A 20209-nucleotide genomic window follows, 5' to 3' on the forward strand; every position below is an offset into this window, starting at 1 on the left:
AATGTGGGGTTTCTTCTGTGTTTTGTGTATTTAATATTAAATGCTTCAATTGTCTGGTTGTCCAAGGCTGAGAAAAAAGTCTAGTGCATCTGATATTCCACACCATAAAATAAAGTAAGAAAACAAGGCTCAATAATGTTTCTTCTGGTCAAACAGTGGCTGTACTTAACTAGATTGTATTTATTTACCATAACTACTGTTGAGGGAATACTTGAAAACCTTGTCTTGTGTGCCATGATTACCTCTGATCTTGGTTCTATATTCAAATTTACCAAAAGATTTTCCTCATCCTATACGGCTTATAAGAGATAGTATAAAATCATGATCCATCCCAGTTGAACAAAGATTTGCTAGCTTACGGATTGTTGACCGTCTCTGGGCTAGAACTCCTGTTAGTGCTGCCAATCTAGAGCAAGAGAAAAAACAGTGGAAGGAAGTCTTGTTTGCATGGGGGGGGGTATGCGCCAACATTCCACCCCATGTCTTCTCTATTCATTGCCTGCAAAACTATTTTACAGCTATTTTGCAGGGATTAGGATGGGAACATCAGCAAAGTAAACATTCAGTTTTATTTTTCATTCAAGTTATTCCTCCCTTTTAATGGAACATGGTTCATTGAGACAGTGGGAGTGGAGAGAAGCGATGAGAATTATTATTATCTATTATTTATATACCGCCAAAAATGTGCGCGGGACTTTATACAATACATACAGAACAAACGGCATGACAAATCTAGAATTGACAGACTAAGATGAACTGATACATGAGGATAAGAGGGCCCTACAACGAGGCAAAAGAATTCAGGGCAGAGGAAGTTCTACGACCAGCTGTCAATGATCCCAACAATGCTGAGGTAAAATAGTCTTTTGCTTTAACAAAAACATAAACTATGTGTAGCGCTAATAAATGAATTTTAAGATATTACAAATCTATGTTTATCCAGAGCCGGTCTAAGCCAATAATCTAATTTATTATGGATACAGAATTGGGATATACCCATACCTTCGGGACTCTTAGGGTTTTACTTCTTGGTTTTTCCACCAATCACAGACTCAATGTGATTAAATGGTCACACAGTCTCGATCTGACTTCAACACATCTTTGTCTAATTTGAGCATCCAGCTAGTGCGTTTATAACTTATATATCACAACTGAAATCCTTGCTTACAATACAAGACCAGTATTTTTTGAGATACATTTTAGTTGTATAAAAAATGTATTGGCGACTGTGCTAAAATATCTATTAATCCTAATGTGAATCAAATGTCAGTTATAGGGTTTTTTCATTATTACAATGTATATTAATTACTGTAAAATATTGGGCATAATGCACACCTATATGTAATACACATGAAATTTACAATTAAAGTTGCAAGGAATATTTCTTTAGAGTCTGTATTACATGAACTCACATGAGATTTTCCTGTACACTTTTTACAACTGTCACTCATCACTAATTATTTTAATACAGCATTGTAAGATTATCTTTGCGCAGGCACTATTAAATAGTATAACACCGTATAAAAAAATGGATGTTTTCTCCAGCTCCCTGAAGAGAGACTCACGTGACGTTTCAAGTGAACAGTCTATCTGCCCACCGTTAATTGCACAGGGAGACCCCCACTAGGGTTCTTGGTAGTCACAATTCAAAGTATTCTCATAAAGAGAATATTTGCTTGCATCAATGTTTACAGTAAGCATCCTTTAAAACAGCAGGTACAACACCATTTTACTCCCAGGGCCTAGAAAGCCACAGTCCCGAATACACAACAATTCAGTGTGTTTCCTGTATGGACGGTCCCAACCATGATGACTTCACAAGCATGACACGTTTGCCTTGTCTGCAGGCAACATTCAAAAAGAGATACATATAAAATGTCCACTGATTCACAATAACAGATACAATCTCTGCAAAAAAAGAGAAGAAAGGTATTCGTATTACAATCCATACCAAGACCAGTGTCTTAAGTGTATAAATCCACTTTAACTCCTTCTGACCTATATTTTTGACGAAATCTCCTCATCTCCAATTTCTTTCTACCATTTGGATTTTCATAAAGGAAAGATGTGTCGTAACAAAGTTATGGTGTGTCTTAAAATAAGCTGAGACAATATGTTTTCTATATCTTTTCAAATATTATCGACGTGTTCGCCTATGCTGACATGTGCAGGTCTTTTTGTCCTGCCTATATATTGTATACCACGGGTATTTAAGAGATAAATTACGTTTTTTGGCGTCACACGTAATTAGTAATTAGATTTTATTCTTGTTTTGTCACCTCTGATGTGAAGGTGGGAAAAAAATGTACCTTTTACTTTTTGGGTATTTAAACATGGCATCGGAAAAAAAACTTTATTCCTGTTCCACAAATGTTCAGGTGGCTTCTGTTTAAACATTTTTTAGTAAGGCTTACATCTAGATTGGAGGCATCTCTGTAGATTAATTTATGTTTTTTGGCAATATTCTGCCCATATCGTTATCGTCCAGTAGTGTAAACCAGTATTTGTTTCCTGTTTACACGGTGTTTTGTATTTAATCTGCTGTTAACATGCTGTGTATTTGTTCTGTGCATATTTCAGAGCACTTATACATGTCTCTGTAGCTATTACCATGTGCTTATCCACACCCTTCAAAGATAATGGTTTCAATCGCTAGATTTGATTGGAGCACATTGTTGCGTTAAATAAATGGTTAAAATACTGTGGTATACTGTAGGTAAGGGATATGTTTAGTACTTTGAAAAGTAAAAACGTACATTTTTTTTCTTTATTGTCTTTTTTGCACATTTTGGAAAACCACAGCATGGGAACTTCTCAACATTTTGCCCCATACTAAAAACCCAAATGATCAGATTGAGTGCTACAACTTTTGTGTACTCCATTGGACACAGCTCTCCTTCCCTTCTGTTGAATTGTCGCTGTTTTTTGTATTTTTTCCTCTCTTCTTATTGCAGACTTATGAAAAACATGGATTTCACTTAATACTTGAAAGCAATTAGGATGATAGTAATAAATGACTTAAGTATGGGTCTCCTGGAGAGGCAATAGGAAATATTGTAATTTGACCGTATACAGACTAAAACCTCAACAGTTAAGCAAATTATTTTTAAATATTTCTTTTTTTTATTCTAGTTCCAAACACAGCCATTTCCTGAGGTTTGGATCTGCTATATGAGAGGACACAGCTCAGTTTAAATGAGGATTCTAGTTACACTTTATTTACAGTCAGGCACAGTCACAGGGCAGGTTTTTCTAGGAATAGTAAAGACTTATTGAATATATTAAATCACATTGAAGTGAAGCTATATTTGTGGTTCATTTTCCCTTATATTTAGTCTAGGTTCTTAAAATAGAGTGTATTGATAAGGAGCACTAATGTTTTGTAAAGCACCACTGTATGTTTGACTGCAAATGCTTTTTGGTCGCCTATGCAATTAAGAGGCAAAGAAGGTAAAGGGGAAAGTGAAATAGACAGAGGAAGGAAACTTTTAAAACAAAGATCAGTGGAAAATCTTTAAAAGTGATGTAAGAAAAACCAAAGGCAGGGATTGGAGTGTGGAGGCTGGAGCAAGGGCTATAAAATCTCAGAGAACAAGCTCTAAACTAAGTATTCAACAGAAGGGGACAACAGCACAGTGAGAAGACACAAAGTTGAAAATCTTTTGAATTCCCGTTCAAGGTAAAGGGTTAGGGGGGGAAAGAAATGGCCAAATAGCCTAAATGTATACTTTTGTAAACTTCATGTAAACAATCTAGTATCGCAAAGAAATACTTATTATTCCAAGTGTGAACTTTATTCAATTGAATGTCTGCTATTTAATATTGACACAATATGCTATATTTTCTTGTTTAGATCAAATTTATTCTTGTTTATTCTGATACAAATGATAAGGGACACATGTTGTCAGGAAGCTATAACAAATCTGCATTTGCCTCTTTCTATATTTTAAATATATCTAACGATTGTATACCATTTATTTTATTAAGTTTAGTTCAGTTCTGAAAAATAGTAGGGGATATTGTGCATATAAATATAATTTCCATTGGAAGTTTTGGGCAGGCACCTTAGCTCATGTACTTACACCTGCCAATACGTTTCTAGTGAATTTGGAAAGCTATATCTAATTATAGCTAATTATCCAGTGGAATTAAAATAGTGAAGTAAGTTTACATTAGCAGGAGGGTTTAGCAATGAATCACATATGCTTCTAAACTTTAATAGCTATAGTACACGAATATATATAGATATATATTCATATATATATATATATATATATATAAACAAAAACATGTAAATATATAAAACACACACACACACACATATATATATATATATATATATATATATATATATATATATCTATATATATAGATAGATAGATAGATAGATTTAATACTCTTGTTACAAATGTTCACCCCAGATTAACAGTTGACACCTTCAGGTTTGGATTTTGAATGTGGACAACCAGACCTCTCAGCTAGACTCTGCTACCCTTACTTTCAGAAGGTGATGGGAGCTGTATTGTAATATATATACTTATACTTGTTTTAACTGTTGTAAATTCCCAAATGACAATTAGTGGAAAAAAGTAAAAAATCCACTTAACGTTTTTTTAAATTAAATGGCAAACAGTACAAGAAAGTTTTCTTTGCCTTTTATTTCAAATTTTTTTTAATATGTAGTTTTATGAAACGTGAAAACAGTTTAACAAATTAAATGTACACCGAATTCATTATAAAAATGTTCTATCTTTATAGTTATTATAGGTGTTTAATAATAGTGTTTATAAAACATTTACAATAATTTAAATATTTTTCATTTACTTCATCATAACCCTGAATTTTAAAATGACATACACATTTTTTTACCCAATTCTTTCAATAACTTTATGTATGTTTTACATGATTTTTTTTTTCTTTGTAAAAATGTGTTTGTCTTTTTGGTTGTTACTTTTAGTAAGTTTTGTTTTTCATGCTATGTGTTTGGTTTGCAAACATATTTACAGAACACTGGATAACATTTGAGCATGAGTAAATGACTGATTAATTTAATAATACATTTCTTATCATTATGGGACATCAATTGTGAACATTGGCTTGTAATCATGCTCTGAAATTCCAGCATATGCATGTTCTGAGTCTCCTCCTTATGAAACCTAATACATATGGCAAGGTATTCAAGATTGCATGTATTCCTGATGTGCATGATTTTTTTGACTGATGCCTAGAGATGAACTGAGCAAAAAATTGTTGAGGCCCATAGGGTATTTTCCTATATTGTAATGCATACTACATCAGAAGTGAATTGGCATATACTGAGGGAGGTTGTAGACGTAGTACATTTGCCAGAACAACTTTATATATTTTTATTGAAGGGGCATCTATATGAAAATTACACTATGCACCATCAAGGTTATTACAAAAAAATACATGGTATATAATGAATACATTTATTTGAGTATTTAAACTACCGGTACATTATAAAATAAACACTCCAATATGTAAAATATATAATGTTGTTTGTGATTTTTGGGAAAAAAGTTTCATCCAACCTATTCCTTACAGAGTTCTGAAAACTAGAACGCTAAAAGAAATCTGCAATCATAATAACAGCAGTGTTTTGTTCTATAGATTGTTTACTTGTGAACAGGTAACTTTTTATGTTTTCTATTTATCAATATGAATTTCTCATACAGATATAGAAATATATATATATATATATATATATATATATATATATATATATATATATATATTTCAGATCATGCAATGAGCCAAAATTATCTTTTTTAAGGAAATTTGTCAATTTTCTTCATAAAAATCTTCATAAAAATCTTTGGTGTAAACACCTAAGAATTTAAAGTGGGTCATTTATAGGTAACAGACATGTCAAAACTGGCTAAAATTGCTAACATTTGTTCTTAAACATCAACACTAGGCAGACTGATATGCATACATAGAATAGCTAATAATCTACATAATATAATATTTAATGCTTTTTTATAAAATGTATTAAAAGATAATATGTGCCAAACAGTGGTAAAATAGTTAAAGCAAATACTGCTTGTATCAAGCCAGATTGAAGAAACAATGCTTGCCGATCCTTAAAAAAATCTGTAAGTACTTATTCCAATTACTTGAAATAATAAATATAATTTTCCTGTAATTGTTGTAATCAGCTAGCAGTGGTGCTTAATGCAGAAATAAAAACGTACAATAATATATGAATTATAAAATCTGTATTTTGCATCCACTGTAACACGCTTGGGGAAAAGCAGCTTGTTTTAGGTAAACTCTACACAATTATTCTTCAAGCAATTACATTGATGTTATATATTTATTGAATGTATAAAGAAACAATACATCGATTTAAAAAAATACATTTATGAATCAAGCACACATAAACAGAGCCTGTTTTTGTTCTTTATTAGCAAATTTTATGACATTGGGGATATTTGGAAGGAGCATTTCTGGTACACAATGGTAAACGTCATGGAATTCCCATAGCAACCAATTGAATTTACTATCTGATTGGTCTACATTTACCACTTTCTACCAGAATTGCTTTTTTTTAATAAATTATCCCTATGACATAAATAGAGTTTAGCCTTTATAACTACGAAGTGGTGGGCTAAGCAATATATGGCGAGATATTTACGCCTTAGTTGTTTTTTTAATGGTATTCGCTGGCTATGCGATCAATTCTTGCTTGCTTTGTTTTGTGTACTTATTGGCCACTATTATTCTAGCAGCAGCCCGGGAATCTGAATGTTTATGCCTTTTATGTTTTTTAGGTTGTGTGCTCCCTTATTTTTGTATATTTTTTATACTTGACCTAACTAGAATTTGGTCAATATGCTATAGGAATAACATAACTATGTAAAAGTGTGGCCCAGAAAACACATATAACCATTTCATTAAAGGTACATTATTTCTTGCACAATAATACAAGAGGGCTATCAAAGTTTGTTTACCCAATTAGCATGAGCGATGATAGGAAATCAAAATACTCAATACTATAAAGATAGAACTCAATACTCAACAAGTGAGTGTGTGTCCAGGAAAAGCATAAGGTCTGGAAGAGTAGCTGTATATAATTTGATAATGATAAATGATAAAAGGTCAACAGCTGCAGCCACAACTCTGTGAATCAGTTGGTTTCCTTAAGCCACTGGCTTAAGGGCATTGGAAGGAAACACCAGAAAAAAGAATTACTCTCAATTTGCGCCACAAGGTTTGTGAGAAAGCAGGGGTCCTTTTTCACTGTCGTCAAATACGTTTTTCCAATACTTACTTGTGCTGGTCCGCTAGAAAGAAGGTGTTGGTGGTATAGAGTCATATCACATTGCCCTCCAATCTTGTTGTTCATTGGTTCAGGCAATCTATATGTGGTTGGATGAAGAGAAGGAAATTGATTAACTAATGCAGGTTCTGCCACAATCAGACACAAATCTAAACTTCCATCAAAATTCCTACGTTCTCACCATATGACCGATATTGTTGTTAGCCTCACCTTTGATCACACTGATAGTTACCATGCTACTCCAGCTTTACCAATATACAATTCGGTTGTATGCAAAACCGTGTTAAGATTTTATGTCTATTTTTTATCCCTATGGTTTTTTTGTTGTTTTCTTGGCATGTGAAACAAATGTCTTGCGGTTTGATCATCTCACCCTGATTCATTTCTTACAGTAAATGAGCGGTCATAAAAAAATATTTTTGTTTTTTATTCAGGAAATGGGCCACAAAACAATGCTGAGTATTACTAAAAAGAATTTGTACTCAATGCCAGGTGTTAGCATGCTTGATATTAATCAGGCTCCAAAACCATTGGAGGTACATTTTATCAAAATAAAAGGTATTATATATTAATTGTTAGTCTGAAATATTAAAGTTTTGAGAATTTTCTGTATCAAAAATATGAAGATTTACATAAACCCTATCTTTTCAAACCAATAATATTGCATTATTATTGCAGTTGCACCAAAACTACAATTTCTTATATACTGTGCTTCATAACAAGAAGCACATACATACAGTTATTTTAGAACCATTAGATTCAATAATCTAGCCATATATATTTACTTAAAATAAAACTACATGTGAACTCCAAATAGTTAATACAACATTTTTATTCTATAACCTTAATATATATATAGCATGGATCCATGACATATACTTTAAAATCATGATTTACTCAAGAGTAACAGTAAATTCAATAAAATTAAAATAAATTAAAACAAAACTGATTTGGATAAGTTGTTGATGAATTATTATGGGGGGATTTGGATCGAGTATTAAATGACACAATTAAGATGTAGATCGCATATTGCTTTTAGCATATGTTATTAGAAATTCTCTTCGCTTATGTACTTTTCAGACTTATTATGCCTTGTTATGGCACAAATATGTTCTCCTGCCTGTCTTCCTCTCTCTGTGTTTTATTTGGATCATCAACAATGACTGATACATTGTAAAAGTCATAAATAGGTCTAGTTCATAGACAAGGGATATAATCTAATGCAAACCACACAGCGGAGTAATTCAGATATGACATTGCTCAGGAAGCCAAACCATGACTAGACTTGAAATATGAGCTGTCAACATGCAGGGTCCGGAGAGGGATCACGTATTCAGAGGGAAAGAAAAGGATGTTGTTAACTGCTTCTGAAATTAAAAACCATACATTTGTAAAATCATAGAAGAAACTTATTTTGTAAAAATTACTCTGCGATCTATGGCTTTACATCTATCTTCAATGTAGGCGGCTAAAACATTTTAAATTTTGAATTTTACACATAAAAACCTGTAGAATATACTTGTCGATTAGCACACACTGTAGCAAGGGCTAGATCCAAACTAGGTGTAGAAACCATTAATTTGCTGCATTTTTCCCAAGTTTAAATGTTTTTTGCACCCACTCCACAGATTACTAGGGGTATTTTTTTTACATTTGCAGTACTGCTCTACTTTCTCCTTTGGTTAGTTAGAGTTTAGTAATTTTCCACATTGGCCTTTGCATTAGTTAGGGTTAGTTAGAATGCAGCTTTGATCAGGTTTAGACCTTGGATTGTATTTCAATGGGTGACAAAAGATCTTTAAGCATCAGCATCTACTAAAATTTTTATGGGGTCAAAAATGTTATCCCCTTGTCCAAGTTTTACATGTAAATGGTTACATGTGATTCAGAAGATTAGATGTGGGCATTGGATTTTACTAAACGACTGAAGACAGAATCTTATCACTGTGCCTCCAGTTGGACAACAATGCTCTTGTTTCATTAATAGTGAACAAAATTGTGGGAAATGTTGAGCTCCAAAGCTAGTACAAAGATTTTTTTTAATAATTTATACATACATTAGATGTTGGATATCTTGTGAATAAGGCCGCTTGCAGCTTTAAAGCTTCCTCACACTTCTCTAGAATTTACTTAATTCAACTCTGTGATGCTTCGACCTCAAGAATGTATGAAAACTCTGTCCTAAAATAGCAATTTAATTAAAACGAAGCAAATGGAATGATAAATGTTTCCTTTCTCCTAGATATACTTAGAACCCCTCCATCAGTTTCTTAGGAACTGGATTACAGTCTGTTACTTGGGATGGTTTGCGGATAAACAGGCACAATTTACACATATAACTGCAGCTATTCGAAGTCAAAAGAGGTCACAAACTAGGATCTCCCCAAAACATGCCTTAAAACTCATTCAAAACTTAAAATAAATCACCTTTAACCTCAGCATTTTGTTTTGGGCGCCAGAGCGAGGAAATCAGAGGAAGCAAATGATACACCTTTCAAAATCTGCACTCATCTAATTTCAACCACCTAATCAAGTGTCTTTTGTAAGTCAGGTGCTAGGGTTTATTTTTGTTAGTATACCATATCCTATTTTTAGGACTTTGGTCTTTTGGATGAATAAACCCAAGCAAGCACATTAAGCCATATTAAATGTGTGTATTTAGGCTGTCCGTTTATTTTTACATCCTCACGTCCAAATAATCAGGATGTGGTTATCGAAGGGGTGATAGAGAGTCTTTATACTTCTAAATGCATACAGCCATAATAAAAGCCAATTCACTCTATTCACCCTATTGTAGGAAACGTGAGGGCCTAATTTTTAGTAAAACATTTAGGCAAACACCTAAATGATACAAAGCACTCTTTTATGTGATTTTCTTCCTCGTAGAAAAGATCACATCAACCGGATTAAATAATATCTTATCTTAATACACCACATTTAGATTTCGGTTTTGTAAAGTAATATAGCCTGCCTTGTAAGTGAACAATATACCAAGCTTTATTACATAAAAAGCATGAAAAAAAGATTTCCCTAAAATAACCTTTGTTTTACTGTGTATCGGCTGTATGAGTTTGAGGCTTCCATAGTGCAGTCTATGGCCTTTATCAAAAAAAAAGAAGAGGACGCTATAGAGGACACATTTACCATTTAACCATGATTAAATTCAGGCCAGTTTAAAATATATAGGAATAATATTGTTTAAATAGTGTTACTCACTAAACAGTGAGTTATAAATGAATGGCAATTAAATTAATCATTCACTGTATTAACTCTATTATGTGAGGCCAACCTCAGTGAGATTTTCCTGCTACAAGGACCAAGTTTGGTCTTTAACTTGCAAAGTTTTCTGTTGAGTAAAGAAACCCGTACACAGACATTCAGATATCTCTGTATGGATATAGTTGGAAAATAAGAAAATATTTTTTTTTAACTTTTATCAATATATACATGTAGAAATCCCTAAGTGTATTTTACAAATATAAGGAATAACATTTATCCAGAGAACTAGGCACTACACATTTATCAAAAATATTTGATGAAAGGGTATGGAATCCCTATGTAATCCTGTGTTGTTCACAGCTTCTTCCTGCGTCCCAACACACTAATAACACATATACTTGTGATCCAATCATGTACAGAGAATTGTTGGTCAAGTGGACTAATAATATAGTGGTGCTTAAAACACATAATAAGAGGATTTAGATTTTTTTTGTATTTTATTACATCCAATTTTTTATTGTAACTGAATTAAGGTGTTAATTGCGTTGGAGTGACAGCCCTGGAACTACCTTGTATCTCGAAGCCTAGTATCGAACTATACACTCTTCATTTGAAACAGCAGTCAGAATGTTTTGGATGGGTGAATGTGCCGAAGTAACCCTCTGAGGAAAAGTAAATGGAATTTCAGGCATAGAGTTGTGGGAAACCAGTAGAAACACGTCTTTTTTTGTATTTCCCTGGATTCTTCTTGTTTAAAATGTGTAACCGACATCAAGTGTTCATTTTTTAAAAACAAATGTCAGTCCTCCAAAAGCAGACAATATTGTTTGACTTAATTAATTATCACAAATAAAATGAACAAAAATCTAAATTAAGCCTTGCTTTTCTGAGCACGGAATAAACATTAGTTTTGCTCTCTAAGGTTCTGGTGGCTTCTCCACTTCCCAACATAACACAAACGCTATATCCCAACACAAAACAATCCAGCAGTTCCCTGAAGTCAACCAGCTCCCTTGGCTGAGAAAAAGGAGAGTATAAACTGGGCCAGTCTGGTCCCTTTTAAACATTTCTTATTAGGTCATATGAGCTCCAATTAGCTTCACCTGTATAGACACTGTCCTGCACTTTTGAGGCTGTTGGGGCACAAGCCCTCTGTGCTGTCTGAATGTTGTGCCCCAGGGACCAAAAACACAATTTGCCTAGAAATATCTTTCTTCTAACTTGCTTGATAAATACAAGTGCAATTGGCCAAATCACTTACTGTATATACACCAATCAACCATAACATTATGACCACTGACAGGTAAAGTGAATAACACTGATAATCTTGTTATCATGGCAGTAGGTGAACATTTCATCCTCAAAGTTGATGTGTTAGAAGCAGGAAAAATGGTCAAGCATAAGGATCTGAGCGGCAAGGGCCAGATTGTGATGGCTAGATGACTGGGTCAGAGCTTCTCCAAAACTGCAGCTCTTGTGGGGTGTTCCAAGTCTGCAATGGTTGGTACCTACCAACAGGGTCATTGCCGGCCAAGAATTATAGATGCACATGGGGGACTAAGGCTGGCCCGTGTGGTCAAATCCAACAGATAAGTTACTGCATCTCAAATTGCTGAAAAAAGTTAATGTTGGTTCCGATATAAAGGTGTCAGAACACACAGTGTATCACAGTTTGTTGTGTATGGTAGCCGCAGGCAGGTCAGGCTGCCCATGCTGACCCTTATCCACTGCCGAAAGCGCCTAAAATGGGCACATGAGCATAAGAACAGGACCACGGAGCAATGGAATAAGGTGGTCTGGTCTGACGAATCACGTTTTCTTTTACATCACGTGGATGGCCAGGTGCATGTGCATCGCTTACCTGGAGAACACATGGCACCAAGGCGGGAAGAAGGCAAGCCAGCAAGGGCAATGGGATGCTTTGGGCAATGTTCTGCTGGGAAACCTTGGGTCTTGCCAATCATGTGGATGTTACTTTGACACGTACTACCTACCTAAGCATTGCTGCAGACCAAGTACACCCTTTCATGGACACGGTATTCCCTGATAGCATTCGCCTCTATCATCAGGATAATGCACCCTGACACAAAGCAAAAATGGTTCAGAAATGGTTTGAGGAACCCAACAAAGTGTTCAAGGTGTTGACTTGGCCTAACAATTCTGCGTATTTCCATCGATTCAAGCATCTGTGGGACGTGCCCCTTAAATGTGGTGACTTTAATATTAAGGGTCCACAATAGAAAATATTTCTGCTGATGCAAAAAAATTGTCTGTACAAAGTGGAAAGTGTTTCTTAATTGTGTGACTCATATCGGTCCTCACTGTTGTTGGTGTGTTTTCGCAGATGCTGGAGTGGAGCCATGTGAGTATCTGTCTGGTGCTTTCTGTTTCTCTGCTGCAGTGGACCGCAGGAAGGGGAATTCTCACCGAAGCCTCTACAGAGGTATGTAAGTAATACTTAAACACAGCTATACTGCTATACGCAGCTTAGTGAGTACTGTCTATTCTAATGCCTCATATTAAGTGTTATATATATAAAAAAAATCAATGAAAATTGTATGCTTACAAAGAAGATCTTGGTTCATCTATAAGTCTACAAATACATATTACATTCAGTAAAAAGATACTATTTTTGTTGTCCATGCAGTCTATATTTATTTCCAGTCATCTGACTAATGTTTTGGATGTTGGTTCACAGTCAGTATCCAGTGAAGAAAAGTCAGCAGCGGACTTGGCAGCGAAGCTCCTGCTTCTAGACGAGCTTGTCTCTCTGGAGAATGATGTGATTGAGACCAAGAAGAAAAGAAGCTTTCCTGGCTTTGGGTCTCCTCTAGACAGACTTTCTGCAGGTTCCATTGAATTAAAGGGCAAACAAAGGTAACAAGTCTTGAGTTACCCCATTCGTATAAAAAGAATGGACTTACTAGTTGTTTTGCAGTGTGGTGTTTACTCATTGCAGGTAAACTGGGATGTGAAACCGTTGTACATTGTTGGCATTGATATGTCTGATTTACATGGTTGCACTGTGCAGAGAGATGGGGTTTCATATCACATAATGGCTCTCTCTACTGTACATACTACATTTCCTTTTTGCTTTATTTGGGGAGAGGGGTCCTGTCCTTAAAAATACACTTCCTGTTGCACAATTTTATTTGTTGATGTGAGTGGATGTACCCAGAAGAACACATTATCCAGAGTCTGTCCCAGCAGCAGAAAAGTCAAGGGAACCTATTATATATATCTTGACCATGAAAGAAGTACTTAATATAGTAATTTAATAATATCATTAATTACAGCATAAAAAAGGTTAAATATTGGGGAATTATTTAATTTTCTTTCTTAAACTTCTTAAGGCATAGATGATACTATAGTCTTTGAGTGGCTTGGGAACTAACTTGAACAGCAGCTGTCCCTGCAGTCAGTGGCGGAACTACCGGGGTCGCAGGGGTCGCGACTGCGACCGGGCCCTGGAGTTCTGCCAGTCAGGGGGGTCCAAGGAGTGCCGAGCGGTTGCTGAAAACGACCGCTCGGCAACTCTTGGGCCCCCCTGACTGACAGACATCCAGGATGCCTCTGCTCCCCGCTGCTGCCGCCGTCGCCGCCGCCTGCCTCAGCGCTGCCCAGAGTGCAGTGTTGGGAGCGTGAGGCGTTTGTCTCGGGTGCCGGCGCTCCTCACGCTGAGCGCCGACATATGACGTCATATGCTGGCGCTCAGCAGTGAAGCGCCGGCACCGGAGACAAACTCCTCACGCTCCCAACACAGGAGTTGACGGTAAGTGACCTACAAAGGAGGGGGTAGGGAGGGAGTGGGTAGATCGTGAGAAGGGGGGTTAGGGAGGGAGAGGGTAGATCGTGAGAAGGGGGGTAGGGAGGGAGAGGGTAGATCGTGAGAAGGGGGGTAGGGAGGGAGAGGGTAGATCGTGAGAAGGGGGGTAGGGAGGGAGAGGGTAGATCATGAGAAAGGGAGGGTAGATCATGAGAAAGGGGGGGTAGGGAGGGAGAGGGTAGATAGTGAGAAGGGGGGTAGCGAGGGAGAGAGTAGATCGTGAGAAGGGGGGTAGGGAGGGAGAGGGTAGATCAGGAGAAGGGGGTAGGGAGGGAGAGGTGAGATCGTGAGAAGGGGGGTAGGGAGGGAGAGGAGAGATAGTGAGAAAGGGATAGATGGGTTGGGGGGGCCCTTAACAGATTCTCGCACCGAGGCCCTGAGGTTTCTAGTTACGCCCCTGCCTGCAGTGTAGAACTCCTTCACGTCCATGGGGCCTACAAAGCTCCTTGGTGAATAAAGGGGGCACTTTGAGCCTGACACTGATGCTCTGACATGGCTGCTAATTATTTAAGTTATTATGCACACATGAAGTGTTTGTTATAACGCTAATGGCTTACTTTTGTGCAAATTTGTCACAAAGCGTTATTATATAAACATGGATGAGTAACGGTTTGGCATTAGCTTAATGGCATATTTAACGGCACAGCATACCCTCAACATTTAAGGTGTTTAAAAAAGTGATAGCCTGTAAATGCTAAAGCGCCCAGTTAATGAAGAACTTTTTGTTGGAAAATTAAGATAGCAGCAACAATCAAATCAAGATTCCCTAAAAGGTTCATAAAATGTATAAAACACCAAAAGAAGAAAAAAAAGCGCTGTGTCTATATTTGTAGTACAATTTAAATAGTGAATAACAAATACAGTATGCATACTTAATAGTTTGTCCTCAGTGGTCTTCAGTAAACTTTAAATTTGTTGTAATATAAGCAGATAAATATATATAGTGTAGTATGTAGTGAATACACATAATGTCAAAGGTAATTGTGCACATTCTGCAATTTTCTATAATTTTTCTATAATTTTCTAGACAAAAGAATAATTTTCTGAACAAACAGAATCAATGAAAAGCTGTAATAACAAATCCAATCTTACATCTAAAAAGGTGTAACTCCACTCTTTAAAAAACCGTCAATAGTCTCAGGATGGTCTGAAGAAGCAATAGTCTTTCAGTCCAAAGTTCTTGTTAAGGTACAAAGCAACAGGTAGGCTTCCCCGGGTGTACTGAAACTGGAATACTTCTCTTCTTATATATCCAATATGCTTACATTCAGTGGTATTGTCAGTTTTCATACAACATCACTTCCAGTTTCAGACTTTCAGTTTCCAGCATCCATAAGAGATAGGATACAAATATATAGTAAAACTGCTTCCCACCATCCACCACCATTATTTTATAGTAAAAAACAGAATTATTTATATCAGAAATTACAAGATTTATATAATATAATTTATCTTATGATTTTTCTCTTTTTTCCTTCCTTTTAGTGTGTGATTGTGGGGAGGGGAAGTAGTTACAGGGAGGGTGGGAGAATCCAATTACCTTACCGGTCCTGCCAGATTCTGATGTATTCTGATGTTTCGAGCTGAACGATAGGATACGATATCATATTGTGACCCTAAGCTTCTATACATCACGAGGAGGCCAGATGAGAGATGTGATTCACATCTAAAATAGGGATACATACCTGGAGACACAGGCCCTTTAACATAGGGGAACCTAGTGTTTTATGTTACACCACTGATTGCCTACAGGGCCTTTGGAGGATAGGAAAACATTCAGTGTTTTAGTTAGTTGGCAGACCATGATAAATAAGTATCTACTAAAAGTTGGAAGGTTAGCTGTCAGAATCAGACATTACTACCTTGAACGCAAAGACTTTCTTCCTCCATCATGTTTGCATTTTATCCAAACAATTGTTTTATGAATTAATTATGTATTATATATATTATAAAAGTGTAAACATTTATTTGACTTCTTTTCAAGTTACATTGCTTTGGCACCTTTAGAAAGTATTCAAGCCAAATATCTTACTTGATCTCAACAAATTGCATTTTTCAAACTGAACTGGCACTGGTAGGGCTAGATTTATGAGAGATGCTTTGAGGCTGCAGGAATTAGGAATCACCACAAGAGGGAACCAGCACACTCTAGTTAGTTATTTTTATGTCAGTAGCTGGGTCAATACAGATGACTGTCATGACCCAGAGCGCCCATTGATGGAATTGAGGAGATATTGCGCAGTAGCAGAGTCAGACAAGGCCTTGTTGCGGGGCGACTGCACTGTCCTGGGTGTTGAACACCAGGATTGTGCGACCACATGCCGGGCCCTGACATAGCAGCAGATGTTGTCCAGTACAAAACAGAACCTGGTGATATCCTGCAGGCACCCTGGAACAGGCATGAGACATAGCTCAACAGAGAAACATGCAGGATGCTGCACACTGGGAGTAGGGAAGCTAAGCAGAGTAACAGTAGAAACATAGCAAGCAAGGGGGGCAGTGCAAGGAACAGGGAGGCCCGAGGAAGAAACATAGCCAGACGTGACATACATGGTACAAGACACAACAAAGGACAGGGAACAAGGCAAGGAACAAAATGGATGGAGTGAGGAGCCGAGATCCTCAGACACTTCTCCTTTAAGCAAGGATAGGATATCTTAAACTGGGACGTGGGGAGAGAGGAACCAAAATCCTCAGATGATTCAGCAAAGAGGGCAAAGGCACATAAGAGACTGACACACATAAATACAGGACTAGCCTAGGACTATAAGATAACAATTGGAGATTTAGTCACATCTTATGGCCATAGTATGCTTAGCCCACTACTACGTCAAAGTACTCTAATATTCAGTGGGTCCTAGCACTAAACCCTGCCTACTGAATTACTTATTACTAATAAGCTGAAACTAAACATTGACTCTAAACACATAACTGAGAAGGACAATCCTTTAGACTGCTGACTGAGACAAACATAACACTTTATAAAGGAAACAGGAGCTGAAGCTAAGAGCAGGACTGGAATCAAAGAATCAGAAGTACAGGACAGAGCATAAGGAACTGTAGCGAGACAGGGGAACTGTAGCGAGACAGGGCAAAGTAGAGATAAGCAGCTCCGCAGCCTTAATGGGGCCTGACAGTTTATTGCTAATAATTGCAGTTCATGCCTCTAAACTAACAAAACATTAGTTTTGGTCCTGGCCTTAATGCAGCATCCATATTCCTGGCAAACCAAGTTCTGGGCTAATTCGGTGAAAAAAGATCACAGTGACGTAAGTTGTTAATAAGAAACATTATTAACATTAATTAACAAAATATAACATATCAATTTTAGCAAATGCACAATATGACTCAGAACTTTCTAAAATAAATATGTACAGACATAAAGTTGAGGATCTTTGTGTTTTTAATTTAAATTGGGTTAACTGTTTAATTGAAATACATTGTGAGGTCTATATATTCTCAGTGTATAATACAGGATATGCAGCTCAGGACTGAACGTGCCATAGAATTAATGAATGCACCTTAACAAGGCAAAAAAAAAACCTTGCATCTATAATTAGTCCACTCCAATGTCAGAGTTGTTTTCCAGTTTGAAAGTGACTTCTAAACTGCTCTAAAAACTAAATGCTCGTAACATTCTTCTTATCTTTATTCTTATATCAGAAGAATGCTTTAAGACTTCTTTTATTTTGAAGTTTATGTCTTTTATGAGTGCTGTAGAAACATGCACCTCCTTCACATTACACCATCAGGTGTGATGGGTCTTGGGGAACACTTGCCCCTGAAGAAGACTTTATAGATTTGGGACAAAGTGAGAATAAATGGTTAGCTGGGGCAGGGTTGAAATGTTTTATTTCCCTGCTGTGATTATAGAGTAGATCCAGACACCGCAAATCAGCAGTGTATATTTCCCTATCTGCATGGTATTCTGTGTAAAACATCTTGTAATATATTTAAATGCTACTTAACATGCAATATTAAGCATTATATTATTTTCTGATTTAATCATATCTATATAGTTTCATTATAGTTTCATTATAGTTTCATATGCAGCCTTATCCATAAGAAAAAGTGTGATTAGTGCACACACAGTGTCTACCGCCTCAGAAACTCAAACCAAGACAACACAAAAGTAAACACCTAGTGGATGATGGCATTTATACACAGTTTAATTACTTGCGTACGGCGTAGTTTGGGACAAAACTATTATTCTCATATGAAAGCCTAAACAAGGTCAGAAAACTTGAAAAAGAGGAAACATCTGCTTTATAAATAAAAGGTTTTGCAATCGCATCATTGTTCAAATTTACCTTTCTTAGCTGTCAGACTGCTCAAATAGTATCTCACTTTCTGCGGCATTAGTCCACTTTTAGTCCACAGGGGATTTTACAGTATATCATATTAAAAGAGCTATTTTCATTTTAGGACATAAAAAATAGTACATTTAGTAAGTTTTGATTAACATGTTTTGCTGCTTTATAGAAGGTTGACCATACATAGTTTATTACTACATAAATCGCTTAACTTACAATTCTTAATAATTTGCAGCGGGCAACTTTTTTAACATCTTATTGGTGCGGCTGGAACATTTACAGTATGCCAAAATTGCTAGCTCTCTTTACTGATTGGATGTGGGTGAGCCAGTATGGTTTGGCACAAGCCAAGATGTGACCAAGCCACGCACCAGCCTAGTCCACTCACATGCTGAGCCTGCCTTGCTGCCCAGATACAGAGGTCCTTCTAGATGAGTAAAAAAGAATGAATTATATTGACAATGTTGTCGGATTGGGAAGTATCATATGCTTTTTTTTAATCTCATATTGAACCTACTGTATACATAGATTTCCCATATGTCTTTTTTTGCTTTTTGCAGGAAAGTGGTGGACCTTCCAAAAAGGAGATTTGGAATTCCTCTTGACAGAATTGGCATGAACCGCCTTGCCAATGCAAGAGGCTAGCTGATTTAATAAGTGAGTTTGTCTTCTACTATGTTCTGCTGGCAGAGTATCAAAGACAATACCTTTGCATGGTTGATGCTTGCTGCACGCTCCATTCCTAATTTTGTATGACCCCAGTGGGGTCACTTGAGTGGCTACAGTGAATGTAGCTGTGACTAGACCTAGCAGCTGTTGTACCCTGAGTCCAGTTGGTGAGCAGAAAGTTCCAAGCTACATAGATTTCATATAGCTTTATGATGCCTGTTTACTGATTACAAAAAAAAGAGACCCCTTTACCTTTCCACAGCTAAATGGCCAAGGAGTCTTGGGGTGAGGTCCCATATGAATGCAACCCTGGGTTCCCTGTACATTTGTTACCCCACTGCCAACAATCTTATTTGGCTAAATTAATGTTTGTTGATGAAGGCATCAGTATTTTTTTTTTTTTTTCATTTAATTCAGTTTTGCTTTTTAAGGAATCGTTGGCTTGATTGAGGAAATTGTAATTAACAAGGAATTCAAACTCTGACTTTGGTACCCTTACATCAAAAGTTGTTTAATTTGTTGTCTTGTTCTGTTGAGCTACCTTTCCTGTTTTTATTTTGCAGGTGCTCACACCCTGGATGATATATGATACATCTCAGCCACCAAAACACTTCTGATGCCTCAGAGAGTTCCTGCTCTTGATTTATGTTACAATGTTTAATGAATTGACCATCTATAAATCTATTTCACATCCTCTGTCAAAACAATAATAGATTCAATCCATCAGGTCAGAACTTTTCACCGCCAGGGTGTGTCTGCTCAGATCACAAGGTGCAAATGTGTAAATAGTGCACTGCACGGCAATGCTCCTAACCTTTCAAATAATCAATTTCAACAAGTGTGTTTTTTATTGTTATTATAATAATGAAAAAGTCAAAA

General features: G+C 36.4%; 1 protein-coding gene across 1 annotated transcript; it reads left to right on the forward strand.

Annotated features, from left to right (window-relative positions):
- The first annotated feature begins 3469 nt into the window (after nucleotides 1-3469).
- OSTN (osteocrin) lies at nucleotides 3470-20209 on the forward strand. Its single transcript, XM_053459049.1, has 5 exons — nucleotides 3470-3679; nucleotides 12867-12965; nucleotides 13221-13399; nucleotides 19222-19318; nucleotides 19894-20209. The coding sequence occupies exons 2-4, from the start codon at nucleotides 12867-12869 to the stop codon at nucleotides 19304-19306; spliced, it is 363 nt and encodes a 120-aa protein (XP_053315024.1). The 5' UTR covers nucleotides 3470-3679; the 3' UTR covers nucleotides 19307-19318; nucleotides 19894-20209.

This window comes from Spea bombifrons, chromosome 3, assembly GCF_027358695.1.
Source record: "Spea bombifrons isolate aSpeBom1 chromosome 3, aSpeBom1.2.pri, whole genome shotgun sequence".
Classification (NCBI taxonomy): domain Eukaryota; kingdom Metazoa; phylum Chordata; class Amphibia; order Anura; family Pelobatidae; genus Spea; species Spea bombifrons.